This window comes from Lampris incognitus, chromosome 7 (genome assembly GCF_029633865.1).
Source record: "Lampris incognitus isolate fLamInc1 chromosome 7, fLamInc1.hap2, whole genome shotgun sequence".
Classification (NCBI taxonomy): Eukaryota; Metazoa; Chordata; class Actinopteri; order Lampriformes; family Lampridae; genus Lampris; species Lampris incognitus.
In genome coordinates this window covers 769,470-787,046 of record NC_079217.1, presented here as the reverse complement: position 1 = coordinate 787,046, position 17,577 = coordinate 769,470, and the positions used below count along the sequence as shown (strand labels likewise).

Genomic DNA, 17,577 nt, shown 5'->3' with positions numbered 1-17,577 from the left:
ACGTTAGACCAGGTAACATTACACCAGGTCACGTTAGACCAGGTCACGTTACACCAGGTCACGTTAGACCAGGCCACGTTACACCAGGTCGCGTTAGACCAGGTAACGTTACACCAGGCCACGTTACACCAGGCCACGTTAGACCAGGTCACGTTAGACCAGGTCACGTTACACCAGGTCAAGTTAGACCAGGTCACGTTAGACCAGGTCACGTTAGACCAGGTCCCGTGACACCAGGTCTCGTTAGATCAGGTCACGTTAGACCAGGTCACGTTACACCAGGCCACGTTACACCAGGTCACGTTACACCAGGCCACGTTACACCAGGTCACGTTAGACCAGATCACATTAGACCAGGTCACGTTACACCAGGTCACGTTAGACCAGGCAACGTTAGACCAGGTAACGTTACACCAGGTCACGTTAGACCAGGCCACGTTAGACCAGAAAACGTTAGACCAGGTAACGTTAAACCAGGTCACGTTAGACCAGGTAACGTTAGACCAGGCCACGTTACACCAGGTCACGTTAGACCAGGTCACATTAGACCAGGTCACGTTACACCAGGTCACGTTAGACCAGGCCACGTTAGACCATGTCTCGTTAGACCAGGTCCCATTAGATCAGGTCACATTAGACCAGGTCACGTTACACCAGGTCACGTTACACCAGGTCACGTTAGACCAGGCCACGTTAGACCATGTCTCGTTAGACCAGGTCCCATTAGATCAGGCCACGTTAGACCAGGTCACGTTACACCAGGTCATGTTAGACCAGGTAACGTTAGACCAGGCCACGTTAGACCAGGTCACGTTAGACCAGGCCACGTTAGACCAGGCCACGTTAGACCAGGTCACGTTAGACCAGGCCACGTTAGACCAGGTAACGTTACACCAGATCACGTTAGACCAGGCTACATTAGACCAGGTAACGTTACACCAGGCCACGTTAGACCAGGTGACATTACACCAGGTCACGTTAGACCAGGTCACGTTAGACCAGGCTACATTAGACCAGGTAACGTTACACCAGGCCACGTTAGACCAGGTGACATTACACCAGGTCACGTTAGACCAGGCCATGTTAGACAAGGTAACATTACACCAGGTCACATTAGACCAGGCCACGTTAGACCAGGCAACGTTAGACCAGGTAACGTTACACCAGGCCACGTTAGACCAGGTAGCGTTACACCAGGCCACGTTAGACCAGGCCACGTTAGACCAGGCCACGTTAGACCAGGTAACGTTACACCAGGCCACGTTAGACCAGGCCACATTAGACCAGGTAACGTTACACCAGGCCACGTTAAAAAAGGTCACGTTAGACCAGGCCACGTTAGACCAGGTAACGTTACACCAGGTCACGTTAGACCAGGTAACGTTAGACCTGGTCATGTTAGACCAGGTAACGTTACACCAGGTCACGTTAGACCAGGTCTCGTTAGATCAGGTCACGTTAGACCACGTCACGTTACACCAGGTCACGTTACACCAGGCCACGTTACACCAGGTCACGTTAAACCAGGTCACGTTAGACCAGGCCACGTTAGACCAGGTCACGTTAGACCAGGCCACGTTAGACCAGGTAACGTTACACCAGGTCACGTTAGACAAGGTCACGTTACACCAGGTGACGTTAGACCAGATAACGTTACACCAGGTCACATTAGACCAGGCCACGTTAGAACGGTAACGTTACACCAGGCCACGTTAGACCAGGCCACATTAGACCAGGTAACATTACACCAGGCCACTTTAGACCAGGTAGTGTTAGACCAGGCCACGTTAGACCAGGTAACATTACACCAGGTCACGTTACACCAGGTCACGTTAGACCAGGCCACGTTACACCAGGTAACGTTACAGCAGGCCACGTTAGACCAGGTCACGTTAGACCAGGTCACGTTACACCAGGTCAAGTTAGACCAGGTCACGTTAGACCAGGTAACGTTACACCAGGTCACGTTAGACCAGGTCACGTGACACCAGGTCACGTTAGACCAGGCCACGTTAGACCAGGTCTCGTTAGATCAGGTAACGTTAGACCAGGTCACGTTACACCAGGCCACGTTACACCAGGTCACGTTACACCAGGCCACGTTACACCAGGTCACGTTAGACCAGGTCACATTAGACCAGGTCACGTTACACCAGGTCACGTTAGACCAGGCCACGTTAGACCATGTCTCGTTAGACCAGGTCCCATTAGATCAGGTCACATTAGACCAGGTCACGTTACACCAGGTCACGTTACACCAGGTCACGTTAGACCAGGCCACGTTAGACCATGTCTCGTTAGACCAGGTCCCATTAGATCAGGCCACGTTAGACCAGGTCACGTTACACCAGGTCATGTTAGACCAGGTAACGTTAGACCAGGCCACGTTAGACCAGGTCACGTTAGACCAGGCCACATTAGACCAGGTCACGTTAGACCAGGCCACGTTAGACCAGGTAACATTACACCAGATCACGTTAGACCAGGCTACATTAGACCAGGTAACGTTACACCAGGCCACGTTAGACCAGGTGACATTACACCAGGTCACGTTAGACAAGGTCACGTTAGACCAGGCCACGTTAGACAAGGTAACATTACACCAGGTCACATTAGACCAGGCCACGTTAGACCAGGTAACGTCACACCAGGCCACGTTAGACCAGGTAACGTTACACCAGGCCACGTTAGACCAGGCCACGTTAGACCAGGTCACGTTACACCAGGTCACGTTACACCAGGTAACGTTAAACCAGGCCACGTTACACCAGGCCACGTTAGACCAGGCCACATTAGACCAGGTAACGTTACACCAGGCCACGTTAGACCAGGCCACGTTAGACCAGGTAACGTTACACCAGGTCACGTTAGACCAGGTAACGTTAGACCTGGTCATGTTAGACCAGGTAACGTTACACCAGGTCACGTTAGACCAGGTCTCGTTAGATCAGGTCACGTTAGACCACGTCACGTTACACCAGGTCACGTTACACCAGGCCACGTTACACCAGGTCACGTTACACCAGGTCACGTTAGACCAGGTCACGTTAGACCAGGCCACGTTACACCACGCCACGTTAGACCAGGTCAGGTTAGACCAGGCCACGTTAGACCAGGCAACGTTACACCAGGTCACGTTAGACCAGATAACGTTACACCAGGTCACATTAGACCAGGCCACGTTAGAACAGGTAACATTACACCAGGCCACGTTAGACCAGGTAACGTTACACCAGGCCACTTTAGACCAGGTCACGTTAGACCAGGCCACGTTAGACCAGGTAACATTACACCAGGTCACGTTAGACCAGGTCACGTTACACCAGGTCACGTTAGACCAGGCCACGTTACACCAGGTCGCGTTAGACCAGGTAACGTTACACCAGGCCACGTTACACCAGGCCACGTTAGACCAGGTCACGTTAGACCAGGTCACGTTACACCAGGTCAAGTTAGACCAGGTCACGTTAGACCAGGTCACGTTAGACCAGGTGACGTGACACCAGGTCTCGTTAGATCAGGTCACGTTACACCAGGCCACGTTACACCAGGTCACGTTACACCAGGCCACGTTACACCAGGTCACGTTAGACCAGATCACATTAGACCAGGTCACGTTACACCAGGTCACGTTAGACCAGGCAACGTTAGACCAGGTAACGTTACACCAGGTCACGTTAGACCAGGTAACGTTAGACCAGGCCACGTTAGACCAGGCAACGTTAGACCAGGTAACGTTACACCAGGTCACGTTAGACCAGGTAACGTTAGACCAGGCCACGTTACACCAGGTCACGTTAGACCAGGTCACATTAGACCAGGTCACGTTACACCAGGTCACGTTAGACCAGGCCACGTTAGACCATGTCTCGTTAGACCAGGTCCCATTAGATCAGGTCACATTAGACCAGGTCACGTTACACCAGGTCACGTTACACCAGGTCACGTTAGACCAGGCCACGTTAGACCATGTCTCGTTAGACCAGGTCCCATTAGATCAGGCCACGTTAGACCAGGTCACGTTACACCAGGTCATGTTAGACCAGGTAACGTTAGACCAGGCCACGTTAGACCAGGTCACGTTAGACCAGGCCACGTTAGACCAGGTCACGTTAGACCAGGCCACGTTAGACCAGGTAACGTTACACCAGATCACGTTAGACCAGGCTACATTAGACCAGGTAACGTTACACCAGGCCACGTTAGACCAGGTGACATTACACCAGGTCACGTTAGACCAGGTCACGTTAGACCAGGCCACGTTAGACAAGGTAACATTACACCAGGTCACATTAGACCAGGCCACGTTAGACCAGGCAACGTTAGACCAGGTAACGTCACACCAGGCCACGTTAGACCAGGTAACGTTACACCAGGCCACGTTAGACCAGGCCACGTTAGACCAGGTCACGTTACACCAGGTAACGTTAAACCAGGCCACGTTACACCAGGCCACGTTAGACCAGGCCACATTAGACCAGGTAACGTTACACCAGGCCACGTTAGACCAGGCCACGTTAGACCAGGTAACGTTACACCAGGTCACGTTAGACCAGGTAACGTTAGACCTGGTCATGTTAGACTAGGTAACGTTACACCAGGTCACGTTAGACCAGGTCTCGTTAGATCAGGTCACGTTAGACCACGTCACGTTACACCAGGTCACGTTACACCAGGCCACGTTACACCAGGTCACGTTACACCAGGTCACGTTAGACCAGGTCACGTTAGACCAGGCCACGTTACACCACGCCACGTTAGACCAGGTCAGGTTAGACCAGGCCACGTTAGACCAGGCAACGTTACACCAGGTCACGTTAGACCAGATAACGTTACACCAGGTCACATTAGACCAGGCCACGTTAGAACAGGTAACGTTACACCAGGCCACGTTAGACCAGGCCACATTAGACCAGGTAACGTTACACCAGGCCACTTTAGACCAGGTCACGTTAGACCAGGCCACGTTAGACCAGGTAACATTACACCAGGTCACGTTAGACCAGGTCACGTTACACCAGGTCACGTTAGACCAGGCCACGTTACACCAGGTCGCGTTAGACCAGGTAACGTTACACCAGGCCACGTTACACCAGGCCACGTTAGACCAGGTCACGTTAGACCAGGTCACGTTACACCAGGTCAAGTTAGACCAGGTCACGTTAGACCAGGTCATGTGACACCAGGTCTCGTTAGATCAGGTCACGTTAGACCAGGTCACGTTACACCAGGCCACGTTACACCAGGTCACGTTACACCAGGCCACGTTACACCAGGTCACGTTAGACCAGATCACATTAGACCAGGTCACGTTACACCAGGTCACGTTAGACCAGGCAACGTTAGACCAGGTAACGTTACACCAGGTCACGTTAGACCAGGTAACGTTAGACCAGGCCACGTTAGACCAGGCAACGTTAGACCAGGTAACGTTACACCAGGTCACGTTAGACCAGGTAACGTTAGACCAGGCCACGTTACACCAGGTCACGTTAGACCAGATCACATTAGACCAGGTCACGTTACACCAGGTCACGTTAGACCAGGCAACGTTAGACCAGGTAACGTTACACCAGGTCACGTTAGACCAGGTAACGTTAGACCAGGCCACGTTAGACCAGGTAACGTTACACCAGGTCATCTTAGACCAGGTCACGTTAGACCAGGTCTTGTTAGACCAGATCACGTTACACCAGGTCACGTTAGACCAGGCCACGTTAGACCATGTCTCGTTAGACCAGGTCCCATTAGATCAGGTCACGTTAGACCAGGTCACGTTACACCAGGTCACGTTACACCAGGCCACGTTAGACCAGGTCACATTAGACCAGGTCACGTTACACCAGGCCATGTTACACCAGGTCACGTTAGACCTGGCCACGTTACACCAGGTCACGTTACACCAGGCCATGTTACACCAGGTCACGTTAGACCTGGCCACGTTACACCAGGTCACGTTACACCAGGTCACGTTACACCAGGCCACGTTACACCAGGCCACGTTACACCAGGTCACGTTACACCAGGCCACGTTACACCAGGTCATGTTAGTTGTTGAGTTGTTTTGCTTCATGGTTGGCTAGCAGGCTAGCCAGCTAACCTGTTAGCCGGTTAGCAGGCTAGCCAGCTAACCTGTTAGCCGGTTAGCAGGCTAGCCAGCTAACCTGTTAGCCGGTTAGCAGGCTAGCCAGCTAACCTGTTAGCCGGTTAGCAGGCTAGCCAGCTAACCTGTTAGCCGGTTAGCGAACTCTTCCGTGCAGATTTAATCTAAAAACTTGGTTCCTTGTCGGACTAAAGGAGGATCTTCTTCTTTTCTAAACTCTCTGTCTCACTGCACACCCAATGCTGGGTCAAGTTTTAACAGCTCATCTCATGTGTCCTCGTGTGTCTGCTCTGTCTCTGACACACACACACACACACACACACACACACACACACACACACACACAAAGAGAAAGGAAACGCAGGGGGCATTTGTCGTCATGTTTTAATGGAAGAGTCCGGGGCAGAGCAGAGAGACTGGGGTAAATTCAGGAAGAAGCCACGTGACTCCACAGAGAATGATTGACAGCAGTGACGTCACAGTCGACGTTTCAAAGCATCCCCAGGTACCACACACAGAGAGGAGGAGGAGGAGGAGGAGGAGGAGGAGGAGGAGGGTTAAAACCCCAGAAGATTGCATCCTCCTCCTCCTCTTCAGCCAGTGTTGTTTACAGCAGACCATCACTTTGGAAAGAAAAAGAAAGAAAGAAAGAAAGAAAGAAAGCAGAAGCCCACTCACACCCACATACGTACATATTCCCAAATCATGCCCTTTGTGGTGTTTGGAGGGCGGGGGTGGGCGAGGAGGTGCAGGCGTGGGCTGGGGTGCTGGTGTGAACTCGGGGCCTGGCGGTCTACGTGGTCCGTCTGTTGTGACCTCCTTCCCCTTTAGAGGCCAGTTGTCTGTATCATCATTACTGTCCCATGATACGACTGTACCCGCCCTTCCCAGACCCACCATGGCACCCCACATCCCCCCCTCACCCCCCCCCACTAAAAGCCCCCTCCCACCCCTCCCCGGAGAGCACAGTCCAAGCTGGTGTTTGACTCCCCCACGCTCCTCCGGGCGTCGGTGTGAAGGCTTCCTGCCACCGTCAGCACGCTCTCGGTCCAGCCGCTCCCCATGGTCCAGCCGTTCCCCATGGTCCAGCCGCTCCCCATGGTCCAGCCGCTCCCCATGGTCCAGCCGTTCCCCATGGTCCAGCCGCTCCCCATGGTCCAGCCGCTCCCCATGGTCCAGCCGTTCCCCATGGTCCAGCCGCTCCCCATGGTCCAGCCGTTCCCCATGGTCCAGCCGCTCCCCATGGTCCAGCCGCTCCCCATGGTCCAGCCTCTCGTCAGTTGTCGTCAGACCACAGACGCGAGGCAGTGTGGGCGGGCTCTGCCTCCTCATTGGCTCAGCGGGCCGTTCTCATCGACTCGTTGGTTTGATCAGGGCAGCAAAACGGAAGTAAGGTTAAACGGCTGACGCGGGTTTCAGTCTCGCGGGAAAAGCAGGATTTTAAGACGCCTTCTGCAGTAAAACGCGCTCGAGACATGTGCACTTTATCTTCACAACCTTCCTTCAGTGAATGGACATGATGTTTACTTTGTTAATTATTACGGTAATTAACAGCCACCCCTCAACACACGTCAGCCCTTTACCGCTACACTCAAGTGACGTAGAGGCAGACATGACACGTGCCGTGATCAAACGAACGAATGGACGATAACGGCCCGCTGAGCCAATCAGCAGGCAGAGCCCGCCCACACTGCCTCGCGACTGTGGTCTGACGACAACGGACAACGGCCGCTGAGTGGACCGGAACATTCTCAGTGGCTTCATCCTGTTCATCCACGCCATCTTTTTTTCTCCCCAATTGTACTGAACCAATCCCCCCCCCCCCCCTCTGCTGATCCGGGAGAGCTGCAGACTACCACATGCCGCCTCCTCCTCCCATACATGTGGAGTCGCCAGCCGCTTCTTTTCTCCTGACAGGGAGGAGTCTCACCAGCGGGACGTAGCACGTGGGAGGATCACGCTATTCCCCCCAGTCCCCCCCCCCCGAACAGGCGCCCCAACCGACCAGAGGAGGCGCTGGTGCAGCGACCAGGACACATACCCACATCCGGCGTCCCATCCGCAGACACGGCCAACTGTGTCTGTAGGGACGCCCGACCAAGCCGGAGGTAACACGGGGATTCAAACCAGCGATCCCCATGTTGGTAGGCCACGGAATAGACCGCTATGCTACCCGGACGCCCCCATCCAGACTATCATGATCTTCATCGTTATTCGTCATCATCACTATCATAACCCCATCACCACCATCGCTTGACCCAAGGTCACGTCACTCATGCTGCATTCTGGATGCTGCACGTGTTGTTTTGTAAAGACCACGTGTCACATTAACACACTATCCTGGTCAACAAGTGCTACTTCTTCACCAGTGTTACCGCTGGAGACTCTGCAGGACCCTCTGCAGGACCCTCGGCAGGACCCTCGGCAGGACTCGATCCAAAAGATGCGATCTTGCAGCAGTGCTGTGCCGTGTGCGGGTGGTACCACCGGGCAGAGGAAGAAAGGCTGCGGGATGTTTACGTCATCGTTTTGGTTCAATTTGTTTTTCTCTTTCCAGTTATCACAAGCGGCAATATGTGCACTACCGGAAGTGCACACACACACACACACACACACACACACACACACACACACACACACACACACACACACACACACACACACACACTCACACACACAGGCCTAGACACACAATCCAGCCGCGTTGTGGCAAGTGTGAGGAGCAGTCCTCGTAGAGCAGACAGAGCGGTGTGGGTGAGGAGCAGCCCTCGTAGAGCAGACAGGGCGGTGTGGGTGAGGAGCAGTCCTCGTAGAGCAGACAGGGCGGTGTGGGTGAGGAGCAGTCCTCGTAGAGCAGACAGGGCGGTGTGGGTGAGGAGCAGCCCTCGTAGAGCAGACAGGGCGGTGTGGGTGAGGAGCAGCCCTCGTAGAGCAGACAGGGCGGTGTGGGTGAGGAGCAGTCCTCGTAGAGCAGACAGGGCGGTGCGGGTGAGGAGCAGTCCTCGTAGAGCAGACAGGGCGGTGCGGGTGAGGAGCAGTCCTCGTAGAGCAGACAGGGCGGTGTGGGTGAGGAGCAGTCCTCGTAGAGCAGACAGGGCGGTGTGGGTGAGGAGCAGTCCTCGTAGAGCAGACAGGGCGGTGTGGGTGAGGAGCAGTCCTCGTAGAGCAGACAGGGCGGTGTGGGTGAGGAGCAGCCCTCGTAGAGCAGACAGGGCGGTGTGGGTGAGGAGCAGTCCTCGTAGAGCAGACAGGGTGGTGTGGGTGAGGAGCAGTCCTCGTAGAGCAGACAGAGCGGTGTGGGTGAGGAGCAGTCCTCGTAGAGCAGACAGGGCGGTGTGGGTGAGGAGCAGTCCTCGTAGAGCAGACAGGGCGGTGTGGGTGAGGAGCAGCCCTCGTAGAGCAGACAGGGCGGTGTGGGTGAGGAGCAGCCCTCGTAGAGCAGACAGGGCGGTGTGGGTGAGGAGCAGTCCTCGTAGAGCAGACAGGGCGGTGCGGGTGAGGAGCAGTCCTCGTAGAGCAGACAGGGCGGTGCGGGTGAGGAGCAGTCCTCGTAGAGCAGACAGGGCGGTGTGGGTGAGGAGCAGTCCTCGTAGAGCAGACAGGGCGGTGTGGGTGAGGAGCAGTCCTCGTAGAGCAGACAGGGCGGTGTGGGTGAGGAGCAGTCCTCGTAGAGCAGACAGGGCGGTGTGGGTGAGGAGCAGCCCTCGTAGAGCAGACAGGGCGGTGTGGGTGAGGAGCAGTCCTCGTAGAGCAGACAGAGCGGTGTGGGTGAGGAGCAGTCCTCGTAGAGCAGACAGGGCGGTGTGGGTGAGGAGCAGCCCTCGCAGAGCAGACAGAGCGGTGTGGGTGAGGAGCAGTCCTCGTAGAGCAGACAGGGCGGTGTGGGTGAGGAGCAGTCCTCGTAGAGCAGACAGGGCGGTGTGGGTGAGGAGCAGTCCTCGTAGAGCAGACAGGGCGGTGTGGGTGAGGAGCAGTCCTCGTAGAGCAGACAGAGCGGTGTGGGTGAGGAGCAGTCCTCGTAGAGCAGACAGAGCGGTGTGGGTGAGGAGCAGTCCTCGTAGAGCAGACAGGGCGGTGTGGGTGAGGAGCAGTCCTCGTAGAGCAGACAGGGCGGTGTGGGTGAGGAGCAGCCCTCGTAGAGCAGACAGGGCGGTGTGGGTGAGGAGCAGTCCTCGTAGAGCAGACAGGGCGGTGTGGGTGAGGAGCAGTCCTCGTAGAGCAGACAGGGCGGTGTGGGTGAGGAGCAGTCCTCGTAGAGCAGACAGAGCGGTGTGGGTGAGGAGCAGTCCTCGTAGAGCAGACAGGGCAGTGTGGGTGAGGAGCAGTCCTCGTAGAGCAGACAGGGCGGTGTGGGTGAGGAGCAGCCCTCGTAGAGCAGACAGGGCGGTGCGGGTGAGGAGCAGTGGCAGGGTCGTATGAAGGTTTAGAAAAGCTACACAGACAACATCAAATCCCAAGCAGAAATGCTTCTGCTGTCATTCAGCATGGATGGCTCTACCGTGAGCCTCGGAGGGACAGCACAGCACGGTGTTCGAACCCAGTGCCTTCCAGTATCCAGTGGCAAACGCAGTCCCTATTTCACTACTTCGACCCATTCTCACCGGCCGTCCGATCCCGCAGGCCGCTGTGGAGCAGCGCGCAGCACCACATGTGAAGATCAGCCAAGCCAACGGAACCTCACAGTTTACATGGGGGGGGGGGGGGGTAGGAACATGGCAACTTGAATGTATTTTAATGACTTATTTATTTACAGCATCTGTCTCCAAGCTTAAAGCTGACGGGGCCACTGGCTTATGGAGTTCTTCTCCCCGCTATCGAAAAACGAGAATGTTGGAAAATATCCAGCACCTGCAAATTAGCCCACGTGGCGCATTACCCAAAAGGTACCTTAAGAGGTCCAGTTAAACTAGTCCGTGAGTTCATTATGGGAGTCTCTCTGCTGTAAAACTAAAAGCAGCGCAAGCTCACGAAACAAAACATGCTAGCTGAGCAGCCAGCGCCTCCTCGCAGCACCCCATCCATCACCTATAATACAGGCCGCTAGCGCGCCCAGCAGCTCCGCTGCTCCGCCCACCAGTCACTTCTCCCAAAGCTCCACTTTTTCCTTCATGTTTCCAGGGACACACCATGATCAAATCAGCTCCCGGCAGCGGGGTGAGGAAGGGGCGAGGAAGAGCACTGGCAGGCTGGCTTCTCTCCTCACTGTCGCAACGACTACCGACCAAGAAAATGCTGGATCTTTTATATTCCCATAAGCCACACCCACTTCATGTCACTCAGCTCCTCCCACAGACCCCACCTCCTACAGAGCTGGCTTCAGTCTGTACACACATGCACACTCACACACACTCACACACACTCTCACACCCACACACTCACACACACTCACACACACTCTCACACACTCTCACACACACACACACACACACACACATGTTAAAAACACACATAGTATAGCCAAAAGAGTTCATATCACAAACACATTATTGCGAAGTAAGTGTGCTTTCTTCTGGACCTCAACTGAAACCCTCCCAAAACCACATAAACAGCAACATGCACATGAAAAACGAAGAAGAAAAACCAGTTTTAGGCCCTGCAACGGCCAGACAACGATCTGCATTATCACACATCAAGCGGACATTCTGAACAGAGAGTAAAAGACACGGAGCACCACAAGCATCATGTCATCCCCGCACTGGTTCCAGTCAGTGTTCCAGTCAGTGTCCCAGTCAGTGTTCCAGTCAGTGTCCCAGTCAGTGTTCCAGTCAGTGTCCCAGTCAGTGTTTCACAGTCAGTGTTTCACAGTCAGTGTCCCAGTCAGTGTTTCACAGTCAGTGTTCCAGTCAGAGTTCCAGTCAGTGTTCCAGTCAGTGTTCCAGTCAGTGTCCCAGTCAGTGTTTCACAGTCAGTGTCCCAGTCAGTGTTTCACAGTCAGTGTTTCACAGTCAGAGTTCCAGTCAGTGTTTCACAGTCAGTGTTCCAGTCAGAGTTCCAGTCAGTGCTCCAATCACTGTTCCAGTCAGTGTTCCAGTCAGTGTCCCAGTCAGTGTTTCACAGTCAGTGTCCCAGTCAGTGTTTCACAGTCAGTGTTTCACAGTCAGTGTTCCAGTCAGAGTTCCAGTCAGTGCTCCAATCACTGTTCCAGTCAGTGTTTCACAGTCAGTGTTCCAGTCAGTGTTTCATAGTCAGTGTTCCAGTCAGTGTCCCAGTCAGTGTCCCAGTCAGTGTCCCAGTCAGTGTTTCACAGTCAGTGTCCCAGTCAGTGTTTCACAGTCAGTGTCCCAGTCAGTGTTTCACATTCAGTGTTCCAGTCAGTGTTCCAGTCAGTGTTTCACAGTCAGTGTTCCAGTCAGTGTCCCAGTCAGTGTTTCACAGTCAGAGTTCCAGTCAGTGTTTCACAGTCAGTGTTTCACAGTCAGTGTTCCAGTCAGAGTTCCAGTCAGTGCTCCAATCACTGTTCCAGTCAGTGTTCCAGTCAGTGTCCCAGTCAGTGTTTCACAGTCAGTGTCCCAGTCAGTGTTTCACAGTCAGTGTTTCACAGTCAGTGTTCCAGTCAGAGTTCCAGTCAGTGCTCCAATCACTGTTCCAGTCAGTGTTTCACAGTCAGTGTTCCAGTCAGTGTTTCATAGTCAGTGTTCCAGTCAGTGTCCCAGTCAGTGTCCCAGTCAGTGTTTCACAGTCAGTGTCCCAGTCAGTGTTTCACAGTCAGTGTCCCAGTCAGTGTTTCACATTCAGTGTTCCAGTCAGTGTTCCAGTCAGTGTTTCACAGTCAGTGTTCCAGTCAGTGTCCCAGTCAGTGTTTCACAGTCAGTGTTTCACAGTCAGTGTTCCAGTCAGTGTCCCAGTCAGTGTTTCACAGTCAGTGTTCCAGTCAGTGTTCCACAGTCAGTATTTCACAGTCAGTGTTCCAGTCAGTGTTCCAGTCAGTGTCCCAGTCAGTGTTCCAGTCAGTGTCCCAGTCAGTGTTTCACAGTCAGTGTTCCAGTCAGTGTTCCAGTCAGTGTCCCAGTCAGTGTTCCAGTCAGTGTTCCAGTCAGTGTTTCACAGTCAGTGTTCCAGTCAGTGTTCCACAGTCAGTGTTTCAGTCAGTGTTTCAGTCAATGTATCACAGTCAGTGTTCCAGTCAGTGTTTCACAGTCAGTGTTCCAGTCAGAGTTCCAGTCAGTGTATCACAGTCAGTGTTGCAGTCAGTGTATCAGTCAGTGTTGCAGACAGTGTATCACAGTCAGTGTTCCAGACAGTGTATCACAGTCAGTGTTCCAGTCAGTGTTTCAGTCAGTGTTTCACAGTCAGTGTTCCAGTCAGAGTTCCAGTCAGTGTATCAGTCAGTGTTGCAGACAGTGTATCACAGTCAGTGTTCCAGACAGTGTATCACAGTCAGTGTTCCAGACAGTGTATCACAGTCAGTGTTCCAGTCAGTGTTTCACAGTCAGTGTTCCAGTCAGTGTTTGAGTCAGTGTTTCAGTCAGTGTTTGAGTCAGTGTTCCAGTCAGTGTTTCACAGTCAGTGTTTCAGTCAGTGTTTCAGTCAGTGTTTCACAGTCAGTGTTTCACAGTCAGTGTTCCAGTCAGTGTTTGAGTCAGTGTTTCACAGTCAGTGTTTCAGTCAGTGTTTCACAGTCAGTGTTCCAGTCAGTGCTCCAGTCAGTGTTCCAGTCAGTGTTTCACAGTCAGTATTCCAGTCAGTGTTCCACAGTCAGTGTTCCAGTCAGTGTATCACAGTCAGAGTTCCAGTCAGTGTATCACAGTCAGAGTTCCAGTCAGTGTATCACTGTCAGTATTTCACAGTCAGTGTTCCAGTCAGAGTTCCAGTCAGTGCTCCAATCACTGTTCCAGTCAGTGTTCCAGTCAGTGTTTGAGTCAGTGTTTCACAGTCAGTGTTTGAGTCAGTGTTCCAGTCAGTGTTTCACAGTCAGTGCTCCAGTCAGTGTTTCACAGTCAGTGTTTGAGTCAGTGTTTGAGTCAGTGTTTCACAGTCAGTGTTTGAGTCAGTGTTTCACAGTCAGTGTTTGAGTCAGTGTTTCACAGTCAGTGTTTCACAGTCAGTGTTCCACAGTCAGTGTTTCATTCAGTGTTTCACAGTCAGTGTTTCCGCCAGTGTTTCACAGTCAGTGTTTCAGTCAGTGTTTCACAGTCAGTGCTTCAAACAGGAGAGGGAAAATAAGGGTCAGGGTCTGTAAGCCTCAGTTCTCATTTTGATGCATTGTTTGATCAGAACTAGCTGATGGGAGAAACCAACTCCCCCTTTCCCACCGGGGGAAACCCTCAGGGTTGTCCCCAGTATGCAGCAGTCATCTGGAAAACTCCATGCAAACACAGCAAAAATGGGTGAAGTCAAAAGATGGTTGAGTTCCTGACGAGAGCTTGGTTGTTCTCCAGTGATGGGAGTTGTCGGCATCTAGATCGTCCTTCTAGATCCACAATGGAACTTTGTACAATTCACTTGCCGCTGCAAGTGAACAGGGTGGCCTGCCCTGTGGCCAGGCAAAGCAGCGCGGGTCACAGTCTCAAATCTGCCGTGCACTGTAGAAGAGGCAGACAGGATGCCGTTCTGGCTCAGTGTATTTCACAGTTGGATAACATTAAATAAAGTTCTGCAGCGTTGGCCAGAGTCTCCCGCGCTCTGTCCTCTGCACAGCAATCATCCATGACATTATTCCTGCTCTCTGTCACCACTGTTTGACCGAGTTGCAGCTGAAGATCATTAGGGCTCTTCTGAGGGCCCTTAAGAGGGTGCCTGTGGGGTAGTATGCCACTGAAGTGCCCTTGGCAGGCTGGAGTGTGCATCGCGCGAGCAAATTTATTGCTGGCTGATGAATTTCACACATGAGATGGCCGATGAAAGGAAGGATTCAGGTCAAGTGCAGCGGGGAATGCAAGTGACAAAAAGTCTGTCTCGGTTCCAGAGAGGAGAGGTCATGATGAGAGGAAAGAGAGGAGAACAGGAGGAGGTGAGGCCAGGCTGAACTGAGGTTCATGGAAAAGCAAGTGGTGGTCAGGGGCAAGTGGCTCGAAGGGCACTGAGGACGGTGTGTGTTCAGCCATGGAAGGGGTTACAGGAAAGAACTGTAAAGGAGGCGTTAGCTTGTAGGTGGTTGAGAAATCGCCGCGGCACAGCAAGGGGAGTGGAGCAGTGGTGGAAGGAAGGAGCAGTGGTGGAGGAAAGGAGCAGTGGCGGAGGGAAGGAGCAGTTGTGGAGGGAAGGAGAGGAAGGAGCAGTTGTGGAGGGAAGGAGAGGAAGGACGGAGAAGATGAGGCGCCGATCCCCAGATTAGGTGAGGGTAATGTAGGCTGAGGCCTTCTCCTTCAGTTGTCTCAAACACAGATGACAGCTCCAGCTCCCTGCAACACACACACACACGCACACACACGCACACACACGCACACACACACACACACACACACACATCAGAGTCCAACTGGAGCTCAACCACAGTGATGGTAAAGGCCTGCAGATTAATCCCTTGCTTCAGACAGGGTGTGAAGTAACACTGTCAATTACAACACACATGCTGTGTGTGTATTGACGCTGGTTTGTGTGTGTATTGACGCTGGTTTGTGCGTGTCTTGACAGATTTGTTTGTGTCTTGACGCTGGTTTGTGCGTGTCTTGACAGATTTGTTTGTGTCTTGACGCTGGTTTGTGCGTGTCTTGACAGGTTTGTGTGAGTATTGACGCTGGTTTGTGTGTGTATTGACAGGTTTGTGTGTGTATTGATGCTGGTTTGTGTGTGTATTGATGCTGGTTTGTGTGTGTATTGATGCTGGTTTGTGCGTGTCTTGACAGATTTGTTTGTGTCTTGACGCTGGTTTGTGCGTGTCTTGACAGATTTGTTTGTGTCTTGACAGGTTTGTGTGAGTATTGACGCTGGTTTGTGTGTGTATTGACAGGTTTGTGTGTGTATTGATGCTGGTTTGTGTGTGTATTGACGGGTTTGTGCATGTATTGACGGGTTTGTGTGTATTGACGCTGGTTTGTGTGTGTATTGACGGGTTTGTGTGTATTGACAGGTTTGTGTGTGTATTGATGCTGGTTTGTGTGTATTGACGGGTTTGTGTGTGTATTGATGCTGGTTTGTGTGTGTATTGACAGGTTTGTGTGTGTATTGATGCTGGTTTGTGTGTATTGACGGGTTTGTGTGTGTATTGACGGGTTTGTGTGTGTATTGACAGGTTTGTGTGTGTATTGACAGGTTTGTGTGTGTATTGACGGGTTTGTGTGTGTATTGACGGGTTTGTGTGTGTATTGACGCTGGTTTGTGTGTGTATTGATGGGTTTGTGTGTGTATTGACGGGTTTGTGTGTATTGACGCTGGTGTGTGTGTTTATTGACGGGTTTGTGTGTGTATTGACGCTGGTTTGTGTGTGTATTGACGGGTTTGTGTGTGTATTGACGGGTTTGTGTGTATTGATGGGTTTGTGTGTGTATTGACGGGTTTGTGTGTATTGACGCTGGTTTGTGTGTACTGATGCTGGTTTGTGTGTGTATTGACGGGTTTGTGTGTGTATTGATGCTGGTTTGTGTGTATTGACGGGTTTGTGTGTGTATTGACGGGTTTGTGTGTGTATTGACAGGTTTGTGTGTGTATTGACAGGTTTGTGTGTGTATTGACGGGTTTGTGTGTGTATTGACGGGTTTGTGTGTGTATTGACGCTGGTTTGTGTGTGTATTGATGGGTTTGTGTGTGTATTGACGGGTTTGTGTGTATTGACGCTGGTGTGTGTGTTTATTGACGGGTTTGTGTGTGTATTGACGCTGGTTTGTGTGTGTATTGACGGGTTTGTGTGTGTATTGACGGGTTTGTGTGTATTGATGGGTTTGTGTGTGTATTGACGGGTTTGTGTGTATTGACGCTGGTTTGTGTGTACTGATGCTGGTTTGTGTGTGTATTGACGGGTTTGTGTGTGTATTGATGCTGGTTTGTGTGTGTATTGACTGGTTTGTGTGTATTGACGGGTTTGTGTGTGTATTGACGGGTTTGTGTGTATTGACGCTGGTTTGTGTGTACTGATGCTGGTTTGTGTGTGTATTGACGCTGGTTTGTGTGTACTGATGCTGGTTTGTGTGTGTATTGACGCTGCTTTGTGTGTGTATTGATGCAGGTTTGTGTGTGTATTGACGGGATTGTGTGTGTATTGACGCTGCTTTGTGTGTGTATTGATGCTGGTTTGTGTGTGTATTGTCGCTGGTTTGTGTGTGTATTGATGCTGGTTTGTGTGTGTATTGATGCTGGTTTGTGTGTGTATCGACGCTGGTTTGTGCGTGTATTCATGCTGGTTTGTGTGTGTGTATTAACGCTCTTTTGTGTGTGTATTCATGCTGGTTTGTATGTGTATAGATGGGTTTGTGCGTCTATTCATGCTGGTTTGTGTGTGTAGTGACGCTAGTTTGTGTGTGTAGTGACGCTGGTTTATGTGTGTATTAACGCAGGCCTCAGCTAATTTCTGGCACGACATGTGTGAGTGTCGTGCACCA

The 17,577-nt window shown here is 52.3% G+C and overlaps 1 protein-coding gene across 1 annotated transcript in view; it reads right to left on the bottom strand.

Annotated features, from left to right (window-relative positions):
* Positions 1-15,373: 15,373 nt before the first annotated feature.
* dpf1 (double PHD fingers 1) overlaps positions 15,374-17,577 on the bottom strand; it is a 198,150-nt gene continuing 195,946 nt past the window's right edge. The window contains 1 exon segment of the mRNA XM_056283643.1: positions 15,374-15,444. Within this exon segment, the coding sequence (XP_056139618.1) occupies positions 15,374-15,444 (71 nt within the window).